The sequence below is a fragment of the Gouania willdenowi genome, chromosome 5 (genome assembly GCF_900634775.1).
Source record: "Gouania willdenowi chromosome 5, fGouWil2.1, whole genome shotgun sequence".
NCBI classification, from domain to species: domain Eukaryota; kingdom Metazoa; phylum Chordata; class Actinopteri; order Blenniiformes; family Gobiesocidae; genus Gouania; species Gouania willdenowi.
This window is the reverse complement of record NC_041048.1, coordinates 9,576,692-9,602,304: the sequence shown is the minus strand read 5'-3', so window position 1 is coordinate 9,602,304 and position 25,613 is coordinate 9,576,692. Positions and strand designations below refer to the sequence as shown.

The 25,613-nt window shown below is 35.6% G+C and overlaps 3 protein-coding genes across 5 annotated transcripts in view; 2 read left to right on the top strand and 1 right to left on the bottom strand.

Annotated features, from left to right (window-relative positions):
• LOC114462776 (uncharacterized) overlaps positions 1-14,911 on the top strand; it is a 33,467-nt gene extending 18,556 nt beyond the window's left edge. The window contains exons 2-7 of the mRNA XM_028445751.1: positions 8,869-9,020; positions 9,135-9,283; positions 9,390-9,463; positions 12,338-12,436; positions 13,501-13,599; positions 14,739-14,911. Of these exons, the coding sequence (XP_028301552.1) occupies positions 8,913-9,020; positions 9,135-9,283; positions 9,390-9,463; positions 12,338-12,436; positions 13,501-13,599; positions 14,739-14,905 (696 nt within the window). The 5' untranslated portion in view covers positions 8,869-8,912 and the 3' untranslated portion in view covers positions 14,906-14,911. The remainder of the gene's footprint in view (positions 1-8,868; positions 9,021-9,134; positions 9,284-9,389; positions 9,464-12,337; positions 12,437-13,500; positions 13,600-14,738) is intronic.
• Positions 1,775-18,551, bottom strand: nat8l2 (N-acetyltransferase 8-like 2). Of its 3 annotated transcripts, none has more exons than XM_028445753.1 (2): positions 18,301-18,551; positions 1,775-2,832 (listed from the first exon to the last, which is right to left on the bottom strand). In XM_028445753.1, exon 2 carries the CDS (start codon positions 2,820-2,822, stop codon positions 2,145-2,147), a length of 678 nt encoding a protein of 225 aa, XP_028301554.1. In that variant the 5' UTR covers positions 2,823-2,832; positions 18,301-18,551; the 3' UTR covers positions 1,775-2,144. The 3 variants fall into 3 exon arrangements, with proteins under 3 accessions (XP_028301554.1, XP_028301555.1, XP_028301556.1); XM_028445754.1 differs by lacking the exon at positions 18,301-18,551 and adding an exon at positions 6,657-6,890; XM_028445755.1 differs by lacking the exon at positions 18,301-18,551 and adding an exon at positions 4,822-4,848.
• On the top strand, positions 18,062-25,613 carry LOC114462926 (uncharacterized). The gene is made up of 6 exons (XM_028446031.1): positions 18,062-19,904; positions 20,019-20,167; positions 20,274-20,347; positions 22,949-23,047; positions 24,227-24,325; positions 25,447-25,613. Exons 1-6 carry the CDS (start codon positions 19,797-19,799, stop codon positions 25,611-25,613), a joined length of 696 nt encoding a protein of 231 aa, XP_028301832.1. The 5' UTR covers positions 18,062-19,796.

The following is a 25,613-nucleotide window of genomic DNA, read 5'->3' as shown; positions in this document are numbered from 1 at the left end:
TTCTTATCATTTTGTGTGCTTCAAAGGGCAATTTGTGCGTTTTTGTTATTTTTTGTGTCATTGTGTGTGTTTTGGGGGCATTTTGTGTATTTTTCTAAACATTTTGTGTGTTTTGTGGGCTAACCAAAGGGCCTCAACATACAAAATACTTGATATAATTGTGTCATCAGAAAATGTCATGACAAAGCTGTTTTGATGACTGTTTCTACAGTGTTTGTGTGTAAAGTCTAAATAAGTGGAGAGCTCACAGCTCCCTGGGGTACACTTGTACTAAAAAGAGTTTTGACAGTGGATAGTGTACCTTTTACACTAACTTGTTGTGACCTGTCAGTCAAAATAATAAATAAAACCATCTCATGAAAATAATAAAACTCTAACATAAGCCTTTGAGCTTTCCAGGCGTTTACTTATTAGGTGAGACACGCTGAGAATAACCTCCATTCCAGTCACTTTTATGAAAATGATACACACAGATACTGATATTACACTTCAAATAACCTACATCACCATAACGCACGTCACACAAACATGACAATATGAGTCAAAAAGTAGTAGCTATGATGATGAGAATATAATTATAATGTTCCTATTTTCCAGTCATGGTTATTAACTGTCCCCACAGCTCTGTAAAGCTTCACTGGCTTTATCTCTGTATGTGTGTTTATGAGTCACATGTTTCCTGTGTGGCTAGAGGAGTGTTCACTATAACTGTTTCCATAGTGACCGTGCCAATAAACAACAAGCTGCACCACATTACAATATCCAATGAAAGTTACATAAAAGTGAGTCGTTTTACTGAGATTTAATAACGTTTTTATTTTCCCTTATTTTTTTTATTACAGCAGGAGATACAAATGAACCTATCACAGACTGATTGACACTAGTAAGATAATATAGAAAGAGAAAATATATCATACAAAATAGACTTTATAAAAACATCAACAATACAGGAAGATTCATTCATTCATTGCTTTTTTAAGATTCATACAGAATATACAGACGTGAGGAGTAAAACTACTGCAGCTGAAGGATTTATAAATATAGGCGTGGTTCATTTTATCCTGGTTATATGTGTTTGAAAAGTACTGCAACCATGACAAATTTAATTTAAGTTAGTGATAAACTCTATATCACATATTGTTCATAGCACCATGTCGAGGCTATAATCCCTACTTTTAAAATCTACCGACCGCAATACAATGAAATGTGGATTGGTTCAGAATTTTTTATTCAAATTTTTCCTCACAGGCGGCTTAATTTGCTTCTTTTTTAAACTTCCACAGTCATAAACTATTTATTCATTTTTTTCTACTTGTTTAAAAAGTAATACTTTATCTGCTTTTAGCACGTGTGCGTTTTGGAGACGCACACGTGCTGTGACTTAAATGCACTTTGTGTTTTAATGAGAGAACATATTTCATTTGACTCTCTTCCAGCAGCTCAGTCAGTTATAGGCCTGTACATTGATATTTCATGTGTGAGTTAAAAGTTAAACATTTCATTTTTTTAATTTTTATATCGTGCATTGTTGGAATGTCAGTGTTAAATACATATTTTCATATTTTGAATCGATTTATTTTTTGAAGCATTCGTATTAATTCATAGGCAGTGGCTATCCATACAGTTAACGTCTCAATATCCCGACATTCTATCCGTAGGCAGCGCCCCTCATTGGCCAGTTTAGGTCACGTGACTAAAACTAAACCTAACTGTAAACCTAACCCTAAAAATTGTTGCGATATAGGGTTATAACCTAATCCTAACCCTAAGAAGTTAAGTACTTGTACTTTGGTAAACGTACCAATAGCACAGGGGGTTGTCCGTACGGCAACCGTAAAAATAGACACTTTCTAATTCATACAATTGCAATGTTTACATTTTAGTGAGGTTAGCACACATTCAGGGCCGTAAATTCAATGGGATTAATCATTTGCATAATTTATTTTGATGTTTCGGTTTTCAGTTTTCGGCCTTGGTTTTCTCATTTTCAGTTTTCGGTTTCCCCGAAGAATTTTCATTTCAGTGCATCCCTACTTTATGCTCATTGTAATGTCTGGAGTGGAGGTAAACTACATCTGCAGCCACTGAGTGACAGTTTGCTGAAAGTCAGCCATTCAGCTCCAGTAAGGGCAAAGTGATCCTGATCACTTCAGAACTTCTTTTTCCATTTTTAAAACCCTGACCCTTGCCATCCACATATGCCAAAAAGGAAGTTCTCTGTTGTTTAGCTCCCTGACGAGTCTGAAGCCGAGTTTCCTATACAGGGCTATGCCGGCCTTCTGGGTGGAGCTTGTTTCCAGAATAATCTTGGAAAAACCTTGTTTCTTGCCGAAGTCAAAGACGGTCTGAGCCAGTTTGGACCCCAGTCCCATCCTCCTACACTGAGGTGAGATGATCATCCTGAACAGCTCGCCACACTTTTGTCGTCCGTCGTCTTTGGCGACGACGGCCACCATTCCAACCACCTGTGTTCTTTTATCAACCTCAGCCTCTGCCACCCAGAAACAATCATCAGGTCTACTCAGAAAACTCCCCACTACATCCTGCATGTCCGTCTGAAGCCTCAGCCTAACGTAGCCATCATAGACCTTGTAGCAGCAGTAGTAGACCATGGCCATCCACGCTGTAGGGAGCAGCAGAGCAGCCCACAGAGAGCTGAGAACATAACCACACACACACAACGACAGGGTGACGGAGAGGTGGAGAAAGCTGCCGATGGCGTTGTAAAAACATGGCTGGATGTGCTCCTTGATGCCGACTCTGAACAGAGTTACCACTGCGTCCCTGTCTGAGGGACGGTAGCGACGGATAACCAGCTGCATTAGCACAGATCTGTGGGAAAATCAAAACAAGAGTTCATGTTAATAATTCTTTTTCTTTTTGAATAATATGTTAGGGTTTCATTTATTCAAATGTTCCTGGATTAATCCACCTGGATGTCCTGACACATTTCAATAAATGAAACCATAACATATTAAGAGTTCATGTTGAGAAGCTACTTTTTACAGTTTATAAATGGATCTCTTAAATATCCTTTAGTATTTAGAAGAAAAAAAAACCCTCTAAAGCAGGCGTTTTAAACTCATCTTTTGATAAAATTATGTAATTGTGTAGTCTGCTTAGTCTATTTTCAGAGTACATTTTTGTTCATTTTTTGCAAGTTATCTCAATTTTTTTTAAAGGCACTAACCCTTTTTATTTATCCACAATTTCTTTTTATTTATATCTTTTAAACTTTTACTTTCCCCTCATTGTTTCCTTTGTTTGTTCTGTTTTGTTTGTTGTTTCTTGACTAATTAAATTAATATATATATATATGTGTGTGTGTGTTGTGTGTGTGTGTGGTGTGTGTGTGTGTGTGGTGTGTGTGTGGTGTGTGTGGTGTGTGTGTGGTGTTGTAATTAAAAATTCAGTGTACTTTCGATGAGTGGTTTGTGAAGATGATTTTTTTTGTTGCTAATTATTGCAATAAAGTATTTTTTAAAAACTCTTTTTAGTTCGGGGGCCAAATACGAAGGAGTTTGACCTTAAGTGGGCTGCAGATTTTAGGCAGGAAAATTAGCAGTTTCAACATTAATGTCCACAAGTTTGCACTTTATACAATGTATAAATGATTGATTTTGTGACCAATTTTTATTTAATTTGGGGAAATACTGTAAAATAGTTTCAGGAAAATGTAGTTCTTTTGAACAATTTGAGGTTTAAAATGACTGTAGTCATGTGATAAAAGTATGGGAAAATTGTGATTATCCAAATATTGTGGAGTTTCATTAAATTTGTTACATTAATACAACTGAATTATTTAGTAATTTAGACAATAAGTTAGGATTTTTCTGTCTGTTTAACTTTCTCCTGTGAGCCAGATTGGATGGTCTAAAGGGCCAGATTTGGCCCCCGGGCCTTGAGTTTAACACATGTGCTTTAAAGCAGTGGTTCTCATCAAACTTTTTTGGCTCAAGTACCCCCTTTTCTCCTATTTCTGAATCCTAGTACCCCCTTTGTCCGACTACAACATTTTGCTTCGAAAACTATTTAAAAACAACTATAGATGATAATGATGGAATGAACGAGTGATAAAAGAATCTTATTATGTAAATAAGTGGAAATAAACAGTATTTAGTGCAGTGGTTCCCAACCTTTTTTCAAGAATTTGTCAAGAATTTCTGACAACGCCAAAGACATTTTCTTTCTAGAATTTTTTTACTTACTATTTTTTTTTTTTACTCTATTTATTTCAGATTAATATTTCACAAAGTGAAAGTATAGAAAGTAAAGTGTTGTTTTATTTTGGAAAAAAAAAATTATGATTTAAAAATGTAAAAAAACTATTTAAAATTTTTTTTATGCCTACGACATCTAAACTGTAACATTTTTAAAGAAAATTACAAAAATACAAACAAGATTAAGACAGCCTACAACAAAAAGTTATAATATGAAGAAAGATGAACAAATATGGGACATGAACTATAACAAGGAGGGAAAAAATGGCACAATGTGACATTTAAAGTCAAAGTGTCATTAGACAAAAAAAAACTCCACAAACCCAGAAAGTAAACTGGTTAAACATGACGGCAACAAGAACATTTAAAAACCAGAATTATTGTACAATAATACTTACTGAAACTGACAAACTGAAAAAAAAAAACTTCATTATTTGAAAAGATGAATACATATTTAATATTTATGCCTCTTAATCTTTAATAAGAGAAATTTACAAACTACAATAGCAAAGTGTGAGTATTTTGTGAACAAAACCTTATTTTAAGTTAATTTTCTGTATTTTCTAACCCAAGTATGTTGGGGTTAAAAAATCTGCCTTACTTTGAAGTCCTGCAGATTGTTCTCAGTTCAAAGGAAAAACGCCTTTGAAAAAGGCACTGGTCAAAGTACAACAGTAAAAGCAGGAAGAAATGGGGGAGGACAAGTTCACTGTTTTAAAGGGGAAGTGAAACGCTCCAATAAGTTTTCTTGATTAACTATACTGGGATCTTTATATGTTTTATACATTAGGTGCATTGTAAAACGTATATATTTTTCTTTATATGAAAATATATGTATTTCACTTTTGGTTTTGTTTCCCCCCTGTACATTCACATTACTTAAAAAACCACAAAACTAATAACAAAATATTACTACTTTCTAGGGTTGTAACGATTAATCGTAAGGCAGTTAAAAATCGATTCATAGGTATCACGGTTGATATCGATTTTCTGAAAATTGAATCGCAGTACTTTTTTTGACCAGCAGAGGGCGCTCCACAAGTGTAGGCGGCGGGCGGGAGGTCTGCTAATACTTCTTTCTGGCCCCCTTCTAATCTTAAATATGTTAATAAATGATTCATTACCCCTTAAGCACCGAAAGAATATCTGTAATATTACTTGAATATCTGTAAAAGTCACATTTTTCTATTAGCTCTGTCTGCTAGCATAGCTTCTCTTCTTCACTGCAAGATATCTGCATGCCAACCGACCACTGTGTTACCAGCGCCCTCTGCTGGTCCAAACAAATATGACGTAAATCAGTGTAATCACGGTTTTTTTTTTTTTTTTTTTTTTTAAGTCCAATTGTTAAGGCACAAAATACATTTTCAGTTGCACTTTTAAAAGAAAAATAACTATTATGCAGTTTTGCATTGTTTATTATAGAACCAGAATTTAAATTAATAGGCTTCATTTTCATTTGTATTATTCCTTTATTTATTTCATTCAAGATTTATTTTTAGTTAAATTGCATTGTTTTGAATAGTTTATCAAGGAATTCTTTTGACAATGAAAAATAAAAGGAAAATAGTACAGTATTTTCTAGTTTTTCCCCCCCAAAAAAAAAAATGTCTGTAGTCTCATTTTGTAAAATAAATCGTGAGAGAATCGTATCGTGAACCCAGTATCGTGAATCGAATCGTATCGGGAGTTGAGTGAATCGTTACATCCCTACTACTTTCGTATCTATTAATCAAAATATATCCCCTTTAAGAAGCACTTCCTGTTATACACCTTTTCTTTTCAAAATAAAGGTGAGCTGGAGTCATTCAGAAATGTCAAACTTTGTGAAGGGCTATAACTCAAGTTATGTTTCTATACTTCTTATGTCAGGTTCCATTTTTTATTATTATTTATGTGAATGAATAGTTAAAAAAAAAAAAAAAAATATATATATATATATATATATATATATATATATATATATATATATATACATTTTATCTTTATCATCTATATAATCTCATATATTTCTCCTTTCTTTTCAATAGCGTATATGACAACAGCAAAAATGACTTGTGAAAAAATAACAATAGTAAAAAAAAATTTGATTGCCTTCAAGTTATATTAGTGTTGAAAATGTTGTATTTGTTGAATATTAAAGCATTACCAATGATTAAAAAAAAAAAACAATATGAAAGACCTAAACTGGCCAATGAGGGGCGCTGCGTACGGATAGAATTTCAGTATATCGATACGGCAACCGTACGGATAGCCACTGCCATATTATATCGCAATTACTTTCTAAAACCTGGAAAAAGTTACTTTTAGAGCTGTTTTCACGTTTACTCAAGTATGTATCTTTACCCTCTGCTAAAAAGTCTCCCGCCCAATCCAAGCGGACATATATTAATACGTATATATTAATACACACTACAGATGATAGATGAGGCTCACCGTTATAAAGTCGATAACCAACAACCAGGACAGAGGACCAGGAGAACTGAAGTAACTCAACGCAGACCAGAGGCTCCACAAGCCGGGTAGGCAGCTCCACGATGGCTGTCTGATTTCCCGCTACCTTAGCGAGCAGACCCAGCTCCAGAAGTCATTCCAGGTGTTCCAGCAAGTCTTTAGGAAACCGTAGCCTTTGTTCCCTGGGAAACCTGTTGAGGCTCGTGCCGCTTCAGGAATCACGTGACGTAATGGACTAAACTTCCTGCCATTTCACCTTTTGGTCGATAGGTGGTGGTGTGTTCACACCAACTTTGTGAAATGATTTATTTATTGTCTAACTCAGGAGTCACCAACATGGGGCCCGCGGGCACCAGGTAGCCCGCACGGACAGTGTGAGGTGCCCTCAGGAGCTCTAGTCACCAATGGGCTCCATCTAAAATCTGATTTACTTGCCAGGTTTCAAACTCACACAGATGAATAAAAATGACAGATGTAGTCAGAACTTTAGTAGGGTTAAATACTACTGGACTTGATAAGTATTTGTATCAAATTAACCATCTTTAATGTTTATTTTTTTTACTTAAAAAAAAAATGTGTTCAATTGTTGCAAATATCTTGTTAAAGATGCTGTTAATTTGGTAACAATGTTGTTTTAAATAAACAAAAAAGAGGATTTTTATAAGATCTTACAAACTTGTTGAATTGTTACATGTTTTACAATTGATTAAAATATTATGAAACGTATATTGAAACAATTGCATACATTTAGATAAAGAAAGTGTTGCGTGTTACACTTAGATATTTCTTGGTGTCCCTTCATTATCTTGTCCTCTGATTAAAATCAACTCTTAAAATCTCAGTAAATCAAAGTGGTAGCCCTTCGGATTACTCTTTTGATGTAGCTCGCAGTTTCGGAAAGGTTGGTGACCCCTGGTCTAACTCATTTTATGAATGGAGCAGTTTATCTTAAGTGGGCCACAGATTATAGGCAGGAAAATTAGTAATTCAATCATCATTGTGCTCTAGTTTGCACTTCCTTCCACTTATAAATTATAAAATATGTATAGTACTGATTTATTTATTTTTTTAGCAAAAATACATTTTCCGGTAGTGCGCATGTGCGCACATGCGCATATACAATCTCAGTCGTACGATGCACACTCAGTACGCTTCATGTGCATGCTTGATATGTTGCAAGAAATTAGCATGTGTTGACCGACATGATCACGTGTTCTCAAATTCAAGGTATATTTTCTAGCCCTTCAAATCCATTAATCCATAAAATTATTTGATGTTATTTTAACTGTATAGAACTTTATACACTGAATTGTCTTCATTAAGAAGGTTTTTTTTTTTATTATTTCGGCTCCGGAACAACTTTAATCCAGGTGAGATTAGGCAAAATAGCTCTTTTGAGAGTAAATGTTGCAGACTCCTGGTCGAAGTAAATCCACTTCCCATAATGCAATGCCCAAAACTTTCAAGGCAATGTCAGTGACATTGTTTACAGTAGATTTCAAAACAAACTTTTGATAAGCAATTTCAACCTTTCACATCTGTTTTCTGAACTAATGATCTTTGCTTTATTGATCTATGAGGCCTACACTATGTCTTTATCTGATGAATAAAAAAGCAACTTTAAACTTCAAAACTACATTTCTGTCACACTTTCTGGGCCTTTTTCTCAGTTTCAGCAGAAGCTGGTTTTCCAAATGGTATTACGTTACATCTGAGGTTCATTGATTTCTGTATAGTGATCAGGCAACCTTCATTGGCTGTAAAGACACAGATGAAATGGTTGAGCAATAGTTCAAACTATATTGAAATAAGAATAATTAGAAACATGATTTGCTTTGCACTGGCGCCCTGTCCAGGGTGTACCCCCGCCCAGCGCCCTATGAGAGCCGGAGATTGGCACCGGCAGACCCCCGCGACCCTGTTAAATGGGAATAAGCGGATATGAAAATGGATGGATGGATGGATTTGCTTTGCATAAATGTTAATGCAAATATTAACATACACTCTGTTTGTAACCTTAGAAGATAGTTTTTTCTTCTATAGGGTGACATACAATGATACAAAGCATGTTTGCAAAGCAGTGTGTTTAACAAGTAAACATTCAGCTTTCATAATATCACTAAGTACCCACTGTTGTCTGGAGGGGTGGGAAGAATTGGCAGGAAAACTATTGGTCCGTGGTCTTTATTTAAAGTGAACTGTGAGAGACCGAGGGACAGCAGCTCAACTAGAGTCACCATGAAGATCGTTTGCGTTGCTGTCGTTGCACTGAGTCTCATCTCTGGATGTTGCTCTGCACCACTGGCCTGTGAGAAGCTAATGAAACCAATAGAACGGATTCCAGATGTGAGTAGTTCTCCTAAGTAACATGTTTTTGCTCTTTTTCTTCACGTGGTCGAATACAATCGAAAAGTATTGACAAAAAGCAGATTCAACGACTACATTTCCTCCATCTTGCAGGTGTCGGGGAGATGGTACATCATTGGTTTGTCCACTGCCCTCTGCTTGCCATCAACACTAATTAATGCTGTCATATGGCCATCGTTCACTTTTGATTTTGCCTCGAAAGGCAGACCAGACATCTACATCAGTACAACAAATGTCAAAATGTAAGCCTGCTTGTAAATCTGTTTCTTTAATACTTTGTACTGATATTGAGAGGAGCAACTTTACTGAACACGTTTAGTTTTCCTCTCATCTATAAATCTTTTGCAGGTACGGATTTTGCCACAATGAAACATCACCACTTTTGATTAAAGGCAACTCTATGATTGAAGTCGATGAAAATGGTAAGAGATATGGGCAGATACTTGTCTTGTGCCTATGCACTGCATTCTCATGTCATGCATTTATTTATTATTTAAGTCCATTTGTCTCGATAAAAGGTGTTGTTCAGTCTTTTTTTTAGATTTTTTTGTTTATTTAAAGCTGGTATCCGCAGTTTCTGAGAACTCTATGTTTATGTATGATTCTTATGAAATGCGAAAAATGGTCTACTGCTGGTGGTCATTCATATACATTAATGTATATAAGACCCTTATACAAATAGAAACGATCGGCGAGTGCACCCAGCCAATAGGCTTCGACTTCCTGTTTTTGAGATTTTCAATCAAGTGAATGCGGAAATGTGCACGGAAACAAGGCCGTGCGTCACAACAGTAAACTGGTACATGTGATTTTGGCTCTTACCTGACACATAGACCTATATCAATGCGACCTAATGTGACCTTGTTATGTTCCGCGATGCACGTGCAGAAAAGTAGAGGCGTGGGTAGATTGCAGAGGCAGTGGGAGGAAGTGGAGCTGTTGAGGGCGAGACATCGAGACGTCCTCTCAGAAACTCCGGATATCAGCTGTAAAGGTCCAGTATTATGCTATTTTCACCCATCTCCATCTGTTCTAAGAACCCCAAAAACATAGTATATGAGGTTCATTTTCCCAAACTCGCCTGTTTTCTGGAGTTTTAGTCTCTGAAAAGCCACTTTCATGACACTTCTAAAAACAGGCTGTTTTGGGACGCTCTAGGAGAGGGTGATCAGTGGTCACCATAACAATTTTCTTTTGCTATCCACACACTCTTGTTATTGTTTTCAGCCAAAAAACAGTAAATCACATGGCTATTTAAGCGGCTATTGTGATTGTGAGTCAGACAAATGCTGCTTCTGTGTGTGTGTGTGTGTGTGTGTGTGTGTGTGTGTGTGTGTGTGTGTGTGTGTGTGTGTGTGTGTGTGTGTGTGCGTGTGTGCGTGTGCTGTCATCTGTTTCAAGCACTCATCGGAGTGTTAAGCTGCTAAGTCACTTTCTTGTCATCTTTGCCTATTCTGACCACAGAACTAGTCCATTTTAGACGATAGTCTAAAGTCTGTTTTGTCCGACCGCTGGGTTGCATTGGGTCACTAACACGTCAGATGATGTCAAAGGCGATATAACGGCTCCTAAAAATGGAACTGATTGTGAGTGCTCACACTGCACTTCGGATTATTTATATACTGTACGTAAATATATTATCTATGGATAAAAGAACTAGTGGTTAAGGGAGCAGGCTTGAAACCATAGACTGACTGGTTCGGATCTCCCCTGGTCCATCACTGTGGGATGTTGATCAGTTCCTGCTCTCTAGGCGCTACACCATGGCTGCCCACTGCTCCTCTGAGAGGGGTTGAATGTAGAGAACAAATTTTGTGTATGTAGCTTTACATATATGAAAATAAAGTATAATGTATATTCTATATTGAACTGCAGTGTTTGTTTTAGGTGCGAGGTAGTTTGAGAGGGAGGAGCTCACATTCTTATATGAAGTAGGAGGAGTCAGGATTGTCAGGAGGAGGAGTTTTCTTATGACATAATATTGGGGGAAAATCCAACTTGCCCGTTTGGAGCTGACTTTTAACTAAATGTGGAATAACGAGGGAGGGAGGAAACAGAACTTTTTCAGCTTTAGCCCTCTGAATGAGGCTAAAGGGATGTATATCACTGTAGCAAAACCATTTACAAGCCTTAGCCCCAAAAATCAGTCTCCATAATTTGACACAGGTAAAGTACAACGTCAAAATCTATCCACCGAAATGTTTCTGGTCTTCTTAGGAATAACGTCACAACGTCTAAGGAACTGGATGACATGTAACTAAGCGCTAAAATATTAGATTGAAATGCTATTTCTCCATAGACTAGCTATGGGAGTGGAAATACAGACTACTCCTGACGTGACAACAACATGACACGTGAATTGACTGAAATCTCCAAAATGTCGAATTAAATGTATTTGAAGGCTAAAGGTTGATATAAATGACTCCAAAGACAATTATGACACAGATTAGTAACAAAGTTTTATTTTTCAGCTTTAGACCTTTCATCTAAAGTACTTTCATGTGATGGGTTGTGTATCGCTTGAAGTTTATGGAATTCAAACCATTTTTGTAAATTTACTGTATATTATTAAGTTGTGCATGTATGTGTTGTAAATATATTCACTGATATATGTGCATCACGCTGTTATTCTTGCCTTACACGTGCAGTAATTTTTTCAGGCTTCCAATGGGATTATTCATCATTTAAGGTTACATTCTTAGACTCTATTCATTGAGGTTGAAGTGGGTAAAGAAGATGAGTGACTGACTGAATGAATTAATTTGTTGTAAGCAATGTGATGAATTATAAATTATTGCTGTAACGTAAATAATGTATCACATTGTTGTATCAGGTTGTTGCCAATTCTTTTGTTATTTAGTCTTCAGTTTGTTTTGTTGTTGGTGCAAAATAAATAAATCCAACCACTTTTCCCCCGGGATATGATATATACATTATATAGGGTAGAAATAGTACTGAATATTTGTACTCTTAGGGGGAATAAATCTTCAGTAAAAGTACAAAGTAATCTTCTGTAAAATAGTGAGTATTAGTTGCTTTTTAACTGATGGAAGTTTTATTTGAAATTCACGTTCAAAGCAGATTTCTCTGGTGAACAATAAATTAGGAAAAAATCGACACAAAGTTCTGATAATTTGCTCGGGAAAAATATGTTAGAATTTTAAATTGCCGCTTAAAATGACTAAATTTAAAGAAGATGGGCGACTGAATGAATGAATTTGTTTTAAGCACTGTGATATAACTGTATACTTTTGCTGTAATGTAAATAATGTATCATCTATTGGCTTTCTTAACAGATGCTCCAACAGGTGATTCACTGAGTCTGTTGCAAACTGGCTGTCCTGACTGCTTTGTAGTAACGGGAAATGACTTACTTCACTATTTGCTGATTGCCAGTAAGAAAAAAAACACTTCTGTTATTCTTTCACTGAATTGTGTCAAGTACAGGGGTTCTCAACCTTGGGGTTGCGAGTCACTGGAAGGCGGTCACCAGAGGCCTTTTAGAAACTGAAAATATTTTTTGAACAATTCGAGTCTGTTCTTGCTTACTTGTGCCCTTTTTTGCAACTACACCAAACTGGCCATATTTTAACCTCGTTTCATCACTTTTTCTTGCCATAGTTTTTGCTCCTTTTAATGCATTTTTCTACATTTCTGCCACTTATCCATCAAATTTCAATGCCTTTTCTGCACATTTTTTCCCTTTCAAGACATTTTCGCCACCTATAAACCCTTTCCTCTTTTTCCATCTAATGTCACATGTTGAATCATTATTGTGCCTCTTAACCTCTTTTCACTTTATTTCACGCTTATTTTTACCAATTTATGATTTGTCATGCCCGTTATTTGCCAGTTCAAAGTAATTGTTCTTACTTTTTTCTGCCACTTTAAATCCTTTTTTTTTTCTTTTTTTTTTTTTTTACCACCTTTTCTGTTCGTATCTAATTTGCAACTTTTAATCAATTTCTGTGCTTTTTAAAATCCAATTTTACCACCTTTTCCATCATTTTTTTTGTCACTTTTAATCCATTATATTTCTGATTAAAATACAGATTTACATTTACATCTTTATAGATGGCCCTGTTTCCACATGACTGTTCTTCAGAATTCATGTCTGTGTTCAACCACTTTCAGGTACAGTGGGGGTCCCCGTTCTGTGGAACTTTTATTTTGGGGGTCGCAGCCTGAACAGGTTGAAAACCCCTGAAGTAGATGGTGTCATTTTTCCCCCCAATAATTAACATTAGAATTGATACTGATAAGGTGAGGAAATAAGATTATCTTTATTGGGGCTACATTCAGATTTTCAAAAACAAATGTTTGACATACGATATGCAAATTAACTGGTACAGGGACGTAGAGCTCTGTTTAAAGGACTCACTTACAATCCATGTAGAAATAACAAAGAAAAATGGATGAAATAATGTTATATTAAATGCTTTACCTTTTCCCCATTCAGGCAGGAGAAAGAACATCACTGCCGCTGAGCTGGATGAGTTTGAGATGCAGGCCAAGTGTTTAAGCTTGTCCAAACCGCAGTACATGAACACTGACTTTGGTAAGATTTGTTCATCTTGAACTTCTTCATGTCCACCTTAGAGCAACCTACACATTTAAAGCAAGGTGATAGGCTGCAGAAATATGGCTGATTTCAGCTGATTAACTTCCATCTCTGACATATAAAAAGAGTTCAAGCAATGGGTTGGTAAGAATGACTAAAAACAACTGTGATAATAACTCATTGGTCTTGTCTGGAAACTTTAAGTTTTTGTTTTCTATGGGAAAATTTCTTTTGTAAAGTTACAATGTATAAAGTAGTTGTTTTTTTGTTTTTTTTCCCCAAGCCACAATAGAACAAGTATCGGTTGCTTTAGTACTTAGGAAAATATTCCCGCACTCACCTCAGCTTCTTCTTCTGACATCAAACTCAATCGACAGTTCCCCTGCCATTTTTTCCAATTCAAATTTATCTATCATATATCTAGAATGGCAGAAATGACATATACCAGACATAGGCAACTGGCTGCCCGGGGGCGACAAGTGGCCCTCGTTTTAATTTTGTGCAGCCCCCAAAACAAAATTGTGAATGAAGAACAACATAACACACAAAACTCCAGAAAGACAGAAAACGACAGCAAAATGTACAGAATGTCAAGAAAAGTACAAAAACACACAAAATGACTACAAAAACAATAACATCTACAAAAGGATTTCATAGACAGACAAAAATGCACAAAATGACAGAAAAATACACAAAATGACAACAAGGACAAAAAAAGAAATAGAACAAAAACACAATCACTTGAAAAACACACAAAAAGACGACAAAAATGTGCCGTATTGACTGAAACATCTACAAAATGAATTTTAGAACACACAAAACAAGTTTTCAAGCTTGTATTAATCCTCAGATTGGTCATTCTTCTAAATGCTGACATGAATGTTGACAATGTGGCCCTCGGATCAGACAGTCACATTTTTGTGGCCCTCGCTGTGATAAGTAGGAGTTTCCCATCTCTGACATATACCACCATGCAGCAATCAAAGTCCGAAGCTAATGTGGAATTTGTTAAAGAAATTATTGTTTTTACTGTTTGAGCTCCAAAAAAAAACATTTCGACATTGATGACGAATTGGAGATAATAGAGTTCATCAAGTTTACCAAATTTCATCTGTGTTTTCTCTCTCCCTGTTTAGATTTTGAAGACTGCAAATCACTTGATAACACTACTGATGAAGAGGACACCATAATACTTGCTAAGATACATGAACGAGTATCAAGCATGTCTCACCTCATAATCAAATGCATCATAGAGGCCATTCTGTATTTAGTCGAGAAAGCAGGTTCTGTTGTTTGGAGTTAGGATCGTTCTGCTACTCTGACCTCTACACTGAAGACTGAGGTCAACTACTCTATTCATGAATTTAAAGTTGCTGTTGCAGTAATAAACAGCAAATATACATGTTTCTGGCTTTTAATATAACAAAGGATTGGCCTTATTTCTTTGTAGACCTTATATAGACAATTTCATTTAAGCATTTAATACATCATTTGATAGGATGTGCAATATGAATTCTTCCAATGATTCAAAACAACTTTTTTCGACCAATTCTTTGCTTTTTTTTTTATTTTATAGCCTACACTCTAAATTCCTTTTAGCTTCATTTTGTGCTGATTAATTATTTATACCAACTATTTCTCACCTGGTCTAATTACTACTACACTATCTTTTATTTTATTCACCTTGAGAGATGTATGTATTTTTGACAAGTTATTTATTTCCATTATAACACAAGTCGTAGTTTAATTATTTATGGTGTATCTCATATTGATTTCTGGTACAACTTTTTCACGTCCGATACCGATATCGCCTCACAGCACAAATAACTCATACAGTACTTTTATTACTTTTTTTTTTTGTGTGTGTGTGTGTGTGTGTGTGTGTGTGTGTGTGTGTGTGTGTGTGTGTGTGTGTGTGTGTGTGTGTGTGTGTGTGTGTGTGTGTGTGTGTGTGTGTGTGTGTGTAATTAAAAATTCAGTGTACTTTCGATGAGTGGTTTGTGAAGATGATTTTTTTTTGTTGCTAATTATTGCAATAAAGTATTTTTTAAAAACTCTTTTTAGTTCGGGGGCCAAATACGAAGGAGTTTGACCTTAAGTGGGCTGCAGATTTTAGGCAGGAAAATTAGCAGTTTCAACATTAATGTCCACAAGTTTGCACTTTATACAATGTATAAATGATTGATTTTGTGACCAATTTTTATTTAATTTGGGGAAATACTGTAAAATAGTTTCAGGAAAATGTAGTTCTTTTGAACAATTTGAGGTTTAAAATGACTGTAGTCATGTGATAAAAGTATGGGAAAATTGTGATTATCCAAATATTGTGGAGTTTCATTAAATTTGTTACATTAATACAACTGAATTATTTAGTAATTTAGACAATAAGTTATGATTTTTCTGTCTGTTTAACTTTCTCCTGTGAGCCAGATTGGATGGTCTAAAGGGCCAGATTTGAACACATGTGCTTTAAAGCCGTGGTTCTCATCAAACTTTTTTGGCTCAAGTACCCCAGTAACATTTTGCTTCGAAAACTATTTAAAAACAACTATAGATGATAATGATGGAATGAACGAGTGATAAAAGACATTTTAAAGAATCTTATTATGTAAATAAGTGGAAATAAACAGTATTTAGTGCAGTGGTTCCCAACCTTTTTTCAAGAATTTGTCAAGAATTTCTGACAACGCCAAAGACATTTTCTTTCTAGAATTTTTTTACTTACTATTTTTTTTTTTTTTTTACTCTATTTATTTCAGATTAATATTTCACAAAGTGAAAGTATAGAAAGTAAAGTGTTGTTTTATTTTGGAAAAAAAAAAATTATAATTTAAAAATGTAAAAAACCTATTTAAAATTTTCAGTAATTTCAGGTGATTCCACATGGGGTTCCGACCCCAAGGTTGAAAAACTTTTTTGGCTCCTGAATCTCTCTCTCTCTCTCTCTCTCTCTCTCTCTCTCTCTCTCTCTCTCTCTCTCTCTCTCTCGTACGTACCCCCATTTGATAAACACTGCTCTAAAAGAGAGCAATATGAGATTATTATTATTTTTTTTATGCCTACGACATCTAAACTGTAACATTTTTAAAGAAAATTACAAAAATACAAACAAGATTAAGACAGCCTACAACAAAAAGTTATAATATGAAGAAAGATGAACAAATATGGGACATGAACTATAACAAGGAGGGAAAAAAGGCAACAATGTGACATTTAAAGGTCAAAGTGTCATTAGACAAAAAAAAACTCCACAAACCCAGAAGTAAACTGGTTAAACATGACGACAACAAGAACATTTAAAAACCAGAATTATTGTACAATAATACTTACTGAAACTGACAAACTGAAAAAAAAAAAACTTCATTATTTGAAAAGATGAATACATATTTAAAATTTATGCCTCTTAATCTTTAATAAGAGAAACTTACAAACTACAATAGCAAAGTGTGAGTATTTTGTGAACAAAACCTTATTTTAAGTTAATTTTCTGTATTTTCTAACCCAAGTATGTTGGGGTTAAAAAATCTGCCTTACTTTGAAGTCCTGCAGATTGTTCTCAGTTCAAAGGGAAAACGCCTTTGAAGAAGGCACTGGTCAAAGTACAACAGTAAAAGCAGGAAGAAATGGGGGAGGACACGTTCACTGTTTTAAAGGGGAAGTGAAACGCTCCAATAAGTTTTCTTGATTAACTATACTGGGATCTTTATATGTTTTATACATTAGGTGCATTGTAAAACGTATATATTTTCTTTATATGAAAATATATGTATTTCACTTTTGGTTTTGTTTCCCCCCTGTACATTCACATTACTTAAAAAAACCACAAAACTAATAACAAAATATTATTACTTTCCTATCAATTCATCAAAATATATCCCCTTTAAGAAGCACTTCCTGTTATACATATACTGTTATTTTCTTTTCAAAATAAAGGTGAGCTGGAGTCATTCAGAAATGTCAAACTTTGTGAAGGGCTATAACTCAAGTTATGTTTCTATACTTCTTATGTCAGGTTCCATTTTTTATTATTATTTATGTGAATGAATAGTTAATATATATATATATATATATATATATATATATATATATATATATATATATATCTTTATCATCTATATAATCTCTTATATATTTCTCCTTTCTTTTCAATAGCGTATATGACAACAGCAAAAATCACTTGTGAAAAAATAACAATAGTGAAAATTTTTTTTGATTGCCTTCAAGTTATATTAGTGTTGAAAATGTTGTATTTGTTGAATATTAAAGCATTACCAATGATTAAAAAAAATAACAATATGAAAGACCTAAACTGGCCAATGAGGGGCGCTGCGTACGGATAGAATGTCAGTATATCGATACGGCAACCGTACGGATAGAATGTCAGTATATCGATACGGCAACCGTACGGATAGAATGAAAGTATATCGATACGGCAACCGTACGGATAGAATGACAGTATATCGATACGGCAACCGTACGGATAGAATGTCAGTATATCGATACGGCAACCGTACGGATAGCCACTGCCATATTATATCGCAATTACTTTCTAAAACCTGGAAAAAGTTACTTTTAGAGCTGTTTTCACGTTTACTCAAGTATGTATCTTTACCCTCTGCTAAAAAGTCTCCCGCCCAATCCAAGCGGACATATATTAGTATATATTAATACACACTACAGATGATAGATGAGGCTCACCGTTAGAAAGTCAGATATGATGATAACCAACAACCAGGACAGAGGACCAGGAGAACTGAAGCAACTCCACCCAGACCAGAGGCTCCACAAGCCGGGTAGGCAGCTCCACGATGGCTACCTTAGCGGGCAGACCCAGCTCCAGATGAAACTAGGAATTCCAGCAAGTCTTTAGGAAACCGTTGCCTTTGTTCCCTGGGAAACCTGTTGAGGCTCGTGCCGCTTTAGGAATCATGTGACGTAATGGACTAAACATTTTGTCATTTCACCTTTTGGTCGATAGGTGGTGGTGTGTTCACACCAACTTTGTGAAATAATTATTTATTTAGAGGTGTCTAACTCATTTTATGAATGGAGCAGTTTATCCTAAGTGGGCCACAGATTATAGGCAGGAAAATTAGTAATTCAATCATCATTGTGCTCTAGTTTGCACTTCCTTCCACTTATAAATTATAAAATATGTATAGTACTGATTTATTTATTTTCCGGCATGTGCGCACATGCGCATATACAATCTCAGTAGTACAACGCACACTCAGTACGCTTAATGTGCACGCGTGATATGTTGCAAGAAATTAGCATGTGTTGACCGACATGATCACGTGTTCTCAAATTCAAGGTATATTTTCTAGCCCTTCAAATCCATTTATTCATAAAATTATTTGATGTTATTTTAACTGTATAGAACTTTATACACTGAATTGTCTTCATTAAGAAGGTTTTTTTTTTAAATTATTATTTCGGCTCCGGAACGACGTTAATCCAGGTGAGATTAGGCAAAATAGCTCTTTTGAGAGTCAAGGTTGCAGACCCCTGGTCGAAGGAAATCTACTTCCCATAATGCAATGCGCAAAACTTTCCAGCCAATGTCAGTAACATTGTTTACAGTAGAATCCAAAACAAACTTTTGTTTAGCAATTTCAACCTTTCACATCTTTTTTCTGAACTAATGATCTTTGCTTTATTGATCTATGAGGCCTACACTATGTCTTTATCTGATAAATAAAAAAGCAACTTTAAACTTCAAAACTACATTTCTGTCACACTTTCTGGGCCTTTTTCTCAGTTTCAGCAGAAGCTGGTTTTCCAAATGGTATTACGTTACATCTGAGGTTCATTGATTTCTGTATAGTGATCAGGTATCCTTCATTGGCTGTAAAGACACAGATGAAATGGTTGAGCAATAGTTCAAACTATATTGAAATAAGAATAATTGGAAACATGATTTGCTTTGCATAAATGTTAATGCAAATATTAACATACACTCTGTTTGTAATCTTAGAAGATAGTTTTTTCTTCCATAGGGTGACATACAATGATACAAAGCATGTTTGCAAAGCAGTGTGTTTAACAAGTAAACATTCAGCTTTCATAATATCACTAAGTACCCACTGTTGTCTGGAGAGGTGGGAAGAATTGGCAGGAAAACTATTGGTCAGTGGTCTTTATTTAAAGTGAACTGTGAGAGACCGAGGGACAGCAGCTCAACTAGAGTCACCATGAAGATCGTTTGCGTTGCTGTCGTTGCACTGAGTCTCATCTCTGGATGTTGCTCTGCACCACTGGCCTGTGAGAAGCTAATGAAACCAATAGAAGGGATTCCAGATGTGAGTAGTTCTCCTAAGTAACATGTTTTTGCTCTTTTTCTTCACGTGGTCGAATACATTCGAAAAGTATTGACAAAAAGCAGATTCAACAACTACATTTCCTCCATCTTGCAGGTGTCGGGGAGATGGTACATCATTGGTTTGTCCACTAGCCTCTGCTTGCCATCAACACTAATTAATGCTGTCCTATGGCCATCGATCACTGTTGATTTTGTCTCTAAAGGCACACCAGACCTCTACAAAAGTACAACAAATGTCAAAATGTAAGCCTGCTTGTAAATCTGTTTCTTTAATACTTTGTACTGATATTGAGAGGAGCAACTTTACTGAACACGTTTAGTTTTCCTCTCATCTATAAATCTTTTCCAGGTACGGATTTTGCCACAATGAAACATTACCACTTTTGATTAAAGGCAACTATATGACTGAAGTCGACGAAAATGGTAAGAGACATGGGCAGATACTTGTCTTGTGCCTATGCACTGCATTCTGAAGTCATGCATTTATTTATTATTTAAGTCCATTTGTCTCGATAAAAGGTGTTGTTCAGTCTTTTTTTTAGATTTTTTTGTTTATTGAAAGCTGGTATCCGCAGTTTCTGAGAACTCTATGTTTATGTATGATTCTTTTGAAATGCGAAAAATGGTCTGCTGGTGGTCATTCATATACATTAATGTATATAAGACCCTTATACAAATAGAAACGATCGGCGAGTGCACCCAGCCAATAGGCTTCGACTTCCTGTTTTTGAGATTTTCAATCAAGTGAATGCGGAAATGTGCACGGAAACAAGGTCGTGCGTCACAACAGTAAACTGGTACATGTGATTTTGGCTCTTACCTGACACATAGACCTATATCAATGCGACCTAATGCGACCTTGTTATGTTCCGCGATGCACGTGCAGAAAAGTAGAGGCGTGGGTAGATTGCAGAGGCAGTGGGAGGAAGTGGAGCTGTTGAGGGCGAGACATCGAGACGTCCTCTCAGAAACTCCGGATATCAGCTTTAAAGGGCCAGTATTATGCTATTTTCACCCATCTCCATCTGTTCTAAGAACCCCAAAAACATAGTATTTGAGGTTCATTTTCCCAAACTCGCCTGTTTTCTGGAGTTTTAGCCTCTCTCTGTGTGTGTGTGTGTGTGTGTGTGTGTGTGTGTGTGTGTGTGCTGTCATCTGTTTCAAGCACTCATCGGAGTGTTAAGCTGCTAAGTCACTTTCTTGTCATCTTTGCCTATTCTGACCACAGAACTAGTCCATTTTAGACGATAGTCTAAAGTCTGTTTTGTCCGACCGCTGCGTTGCATTGGGTCACTAACACGTCAGATGATGTCAAAGGCGATATAACGGCTACTAAAAATGGAACTGATTGTGAGTGCTCACACTGCACTTCGGATTATTTATATACTGTACGTAAATATATTATCTATGGATAAAAGAACTAGTGGTTAAGGGAGCAGGCTTGAAACCATAGACTGACTGGTTCGGATCTCCCCTGGTCCATCACTGTGGGATGTTGATCAGTTCCTGCTCCCTAGACAACAAATTTTGTGTATGTAGCTTTACATATATGAAAATAAAGTATAATGTATATTCTATATTGAACTGCAGTGTTTTTTAGGTGTGAGGTAGTTTGAGAGGGAGGAGCTCACATTCTTATATGAAGTAGGAGGAGTCAGGATTGTCAGGAGGAGGAGTTTTCTTATGACATAATATTGGGGGAAAATCCAACTTGCCCGTTTGGAGCTGACTTTTAACTAAATGTGGAATAACGAGGGAGGGAGGAAACAGAACTTTTTCAACTTTAGCCCTCTGAATGAGGCTAAAGGGATGTATATCACTGTAGCAAAACCATTTACAAGCCTTAGCCCCAAAAATCAGTCTCCATATTTTGACACAGGTAAAGTACAACGTCAAAATCTATCCACCGAAATGTTTCTGGTCTTCTTAGGAATAACGTCACAACGTCTAAGGAACTGGATGACATGTAACTAAGCGCTAAAATATTAGATTGAAATGCTATTTCTCCATAGACTAGCTATGGGAGTGGAAATACAGACCACTCCTGACGTGACAACAACATGACACGTGAATTGACTGAAATCTCCAAAATGTCGAATTAAATGTATTTGAAGGCTAAAGGTTGATATAAATGACTCCAAAGACAATTATGACACAGATTAGTAACAAAGTTTCATTTTTCAGCTTTAGACCTTTCATCTAAAGTACTTTCATGTGATGGGTTGTGTATTGCTTGAAGTTTATGGAATTCAAACCATTTTTGTAAATGTACTGTATATTATTAAGTTGTGCATGTATGTGTTGTAAATATATTCACTGATATATGTGCATCACGCTGTTATTCTTGCCTTACACGTGCAGTAATGGTGATCCACAGAGTTAATTTTTTCAGGCTTCCAATGGGATTATTCATCATTTAAGGTTACATTCTTAGACTCTATTCATTGAGGTTGAAGTGGGTAAAGAAGATGAGTGACTGAGTGAATGAATGAATTTGTTGTAAGCAATGTGATGAATTGTAAATTATTGCTGTATCGTAAATAATTTATCACATTGTTGTATCAGATTGTTGCCAATTCTTTTGTTATTTAGTCTTCAGTTTGTTTTGTTGTTGGTGCAAAATAAATAAATCCAACCACTTTTCCCCAGGGATTTGATATATACATTATATAGGGTAGAAATAGTACTGAATATTTGTACTTTTAGGGGGAATAAATCTTCAGTAAAAGTACAAAGTAATCTTCTGAAAAATAGTGAGTATTAGTTGCTTTTTAACTGATGGAAGTTTTATTTGAAATTCACGTTCAAAGCAGATTTCTCTGGTGAACAATAAATTAGGAAAAAATCGACACAAAGTTCTGATAATTTGCTCGGGAAAAATGTTAGAATTTTAAATTGCCGCTTAAAATGACTAAATTAAAAGAAGATGGGCGACTGAATGAATGCATTTGTTTTAAGCACTGTGATATAACTGTATACTTTTGCTTTAATGTAAATAATGTATCATATTGGCTTTCTTAACAGATGCTCCAAAAGGTGATTCAATGAGTCTGTTGCAAACTGGCTGTCCTGACTGCTTTGTAGCAACGGGAAATGACTTCATTCACTCTTTGATGATTGCCAGTAAGAAAAAAAACACTTCTGTTATTCTTTCACTGAATTGTGTCAAGTACAGGGGTTCTCAACCTTGGGGTTGCGAGTCACTGGAAGGCGGTCACCAGAGGCCTTTTAGAAACTAAAAATATTTTTTGAACAATTCGAGTCTGTTCTTGCTTACTTGTGCCCTTTTTTGCAACTACACCAAACTGGCCATATTTTAACCTCGTTTCATCACTTTTTCTTGCCTTAGTTTTTGCTCCTTTTAATGCATTTTTCTACATTTCTCCCATTTCTGCCACTTTTCCATCAAATTTCAATGCCTTTTCTGCACATTTTTTCCCTTTCAAGACATTTTCGCCACCTATAAACCCTTTCCTCTTTTCCCATCTAATGTCACATGTTGAATCATTATTGTGCCTCTTAACCTCTTTTCACTTTATTTCACGCTTATTTTTTAACAATTTATGATTTGTCATGCCCGTTATTTGCCAGTTCAAAGTAATTGTTCTTACTTTTTTCTGCCACTTTAAATCCTTTTTTTTCCCTTTTTTTTTTTTTTTTTACCACCTTTTCTGTTCGTATCTAATTTGCAACTTTTAATCAATTTCTGTGCTTTTTAAAATCCAATTTTACCACCTTTTCCATAATTTTTTTTGTCACTTTTAATCCATTATATTTCTGATTAAAATACAGATTTACATTTTTAAGATGATTATGATGCAAATAATAATAAACTTCCTGAATAACAGTGGATATTATTCAGAACAAATAAATAAATGTAGTTATCACAGTTTTATAGAAAAATGGACCATCATTTTGCTGACTTTATGTTTGGGCCCCAAAAAGCCCCCCCACCCTTTATAGATGGCCCTGTCTCCACATGACTGTTCTTCAGAATTCATGTCTGTGTTCAACCACTTTCAGGTACAGTGGGGGTCCCCGTTCTGTGGAACTTTTATTTTGGGGGTCGCAGCCTGAAAAGGTTGAAAACCCCTGAAGTAGACTGGTGTCATTTTTTCCCCCAATAATTAACATTAGGATTGATACTGATAAGGTGAGGAAACAAGATTATCTTTATTGGGGCTACATTCAGATTTTCAAAAACAAATGTTTGACGTACGATATGCAAATTAACTGGTACAGGGACAAAGAAAAATGGATAAAATAATGTTATATTAAATGCTTTACCTTTTCCCCATTCAGGCAGGAGAAAGAACATCACTGCCGCTGAGCTGGATGAGTTTGAGATGCAGGCCAAGTGTTTAAGCTTGTCCAAACCGCAGTACATGAACACTGACTTTGGTAAGATTTGTTCATCTTGAACTTCTTCATGTCCACCTTAGAGCAACCTACACATTTAAAGCAAGGTGATAGGCTGCAGAAATATGGCTGATTTCAGCTGATTAACTTCCATCTCTGACATATAAAAAGAGTTCAAGCAATGGGTTGGTAAGAATGACTAAAAACAACTGTGATAATAACTCATTGTTCTTGTCTGGAAACTTTAAGTCTTTGTTTTCAATGGGAAAATTTCTTTTGTAAAGTTACAATGTATAAAGTAGTTTTTTTTTGCCCAAGCCACAATAGAACAAGTATCGGTTGCTTTAGTACTTAGGAAAATATTCCCGCACTCACCTCAGCTTCTTCTTCTGACATCAAACTCAATCGACAGTTCCCCTGCCATTTTTTTCAATTCAAATTTATCTATCATATATCTAGAATGGCAGAAATGACATATACCAGACATAGGCAACTGGCTGCCTGGGGGCGACAAGTGGCCCTCGTTCTAATTTTGTGCAGCCCCCAAAACAAAATTGTGAATGAAGAACAACATAACACACAAAACTCCAGAAAGACAGAAAACGACAGCAAAATGCACAGAATGTCAAGAAAAGTACAAAAACACACAAAATGACTACAAAAACAAAAACATCTACAAAAGGATTTCATAGACACACAAAACTGCACAAAATGACAGAAAAATACACAAAATGACAACAAGGACAAAAAAAAGAAATAGAACAAAAACACAATCACTTGAAAAACACACAAAAAGACGACAAAAAAGTGCCGTATTGACTGAAACATCTACAAAATGAATTTTAGAACACACAAAACAAGTTTTCAAGCTTGTATTAATCCTCAGATTGGTCATTCTTCTAAATGCTGACATGAATGTTAACAATGTGGACCTCGGATCAGACAGTCACATTTTTGTGGTCCTCGCTGTGTTAAGTAGAAGTTTCCCATCTCTGACATATACCACCATGCAGCAATCAAAGTCCGAAGCTAATGTGGAATTTGTTGTTTTTACTGTTTGAGCTCCAAAAAAAAAAAACATTTCGACGTTGATGACGAATTGGAGACAATAGAGTTCATCAAGTTTACCAAATTTCATCTGTGTTTTCTCTCTCCCTTTTTAGATTTTGAAGACTGCAAATCATTTGATAACACTACTGATGAAGAGGACATCATAATACTTGCTAAGATACATGAACGAGTATCAAGCATGTGTCACCTCATAATCAAATGCATCATAGAGGCCATTCTGTATTTATTCGAAAAAGGAACTTCTGTTGGTTGGAGTTAG

Coding starts and splice junctions, on each gene's coding strand:
- nat8l2 (XM_028445753.1), bottom strand. CDS start 2,822: ATGCAGCTGGTTATCCGTCGCTACCGTCCCTCAGACAGGGACGCAGTG.
- LOC114462926 (XM_028446031.1), top strand. CDS start 19,797: ATGAAGATCGTTTGCGTTGCTGTCGTTGCACTGAGTCTCATCTCTGGA. Junction 20,168..20,273: donor AGTACAACAAATGTCAAAAT/GTAAGCCTGCTT, acceptor AATCTTTTCCAG/GTACGGATTTTGCCACAATG. Junction 20,348..22,948: donor GACTGAAGTCGACGAAAATG/GTAAGAGACATG, acceptor CTTTCTTAACAG/ATGCTCCAAAAGGTGATTCA.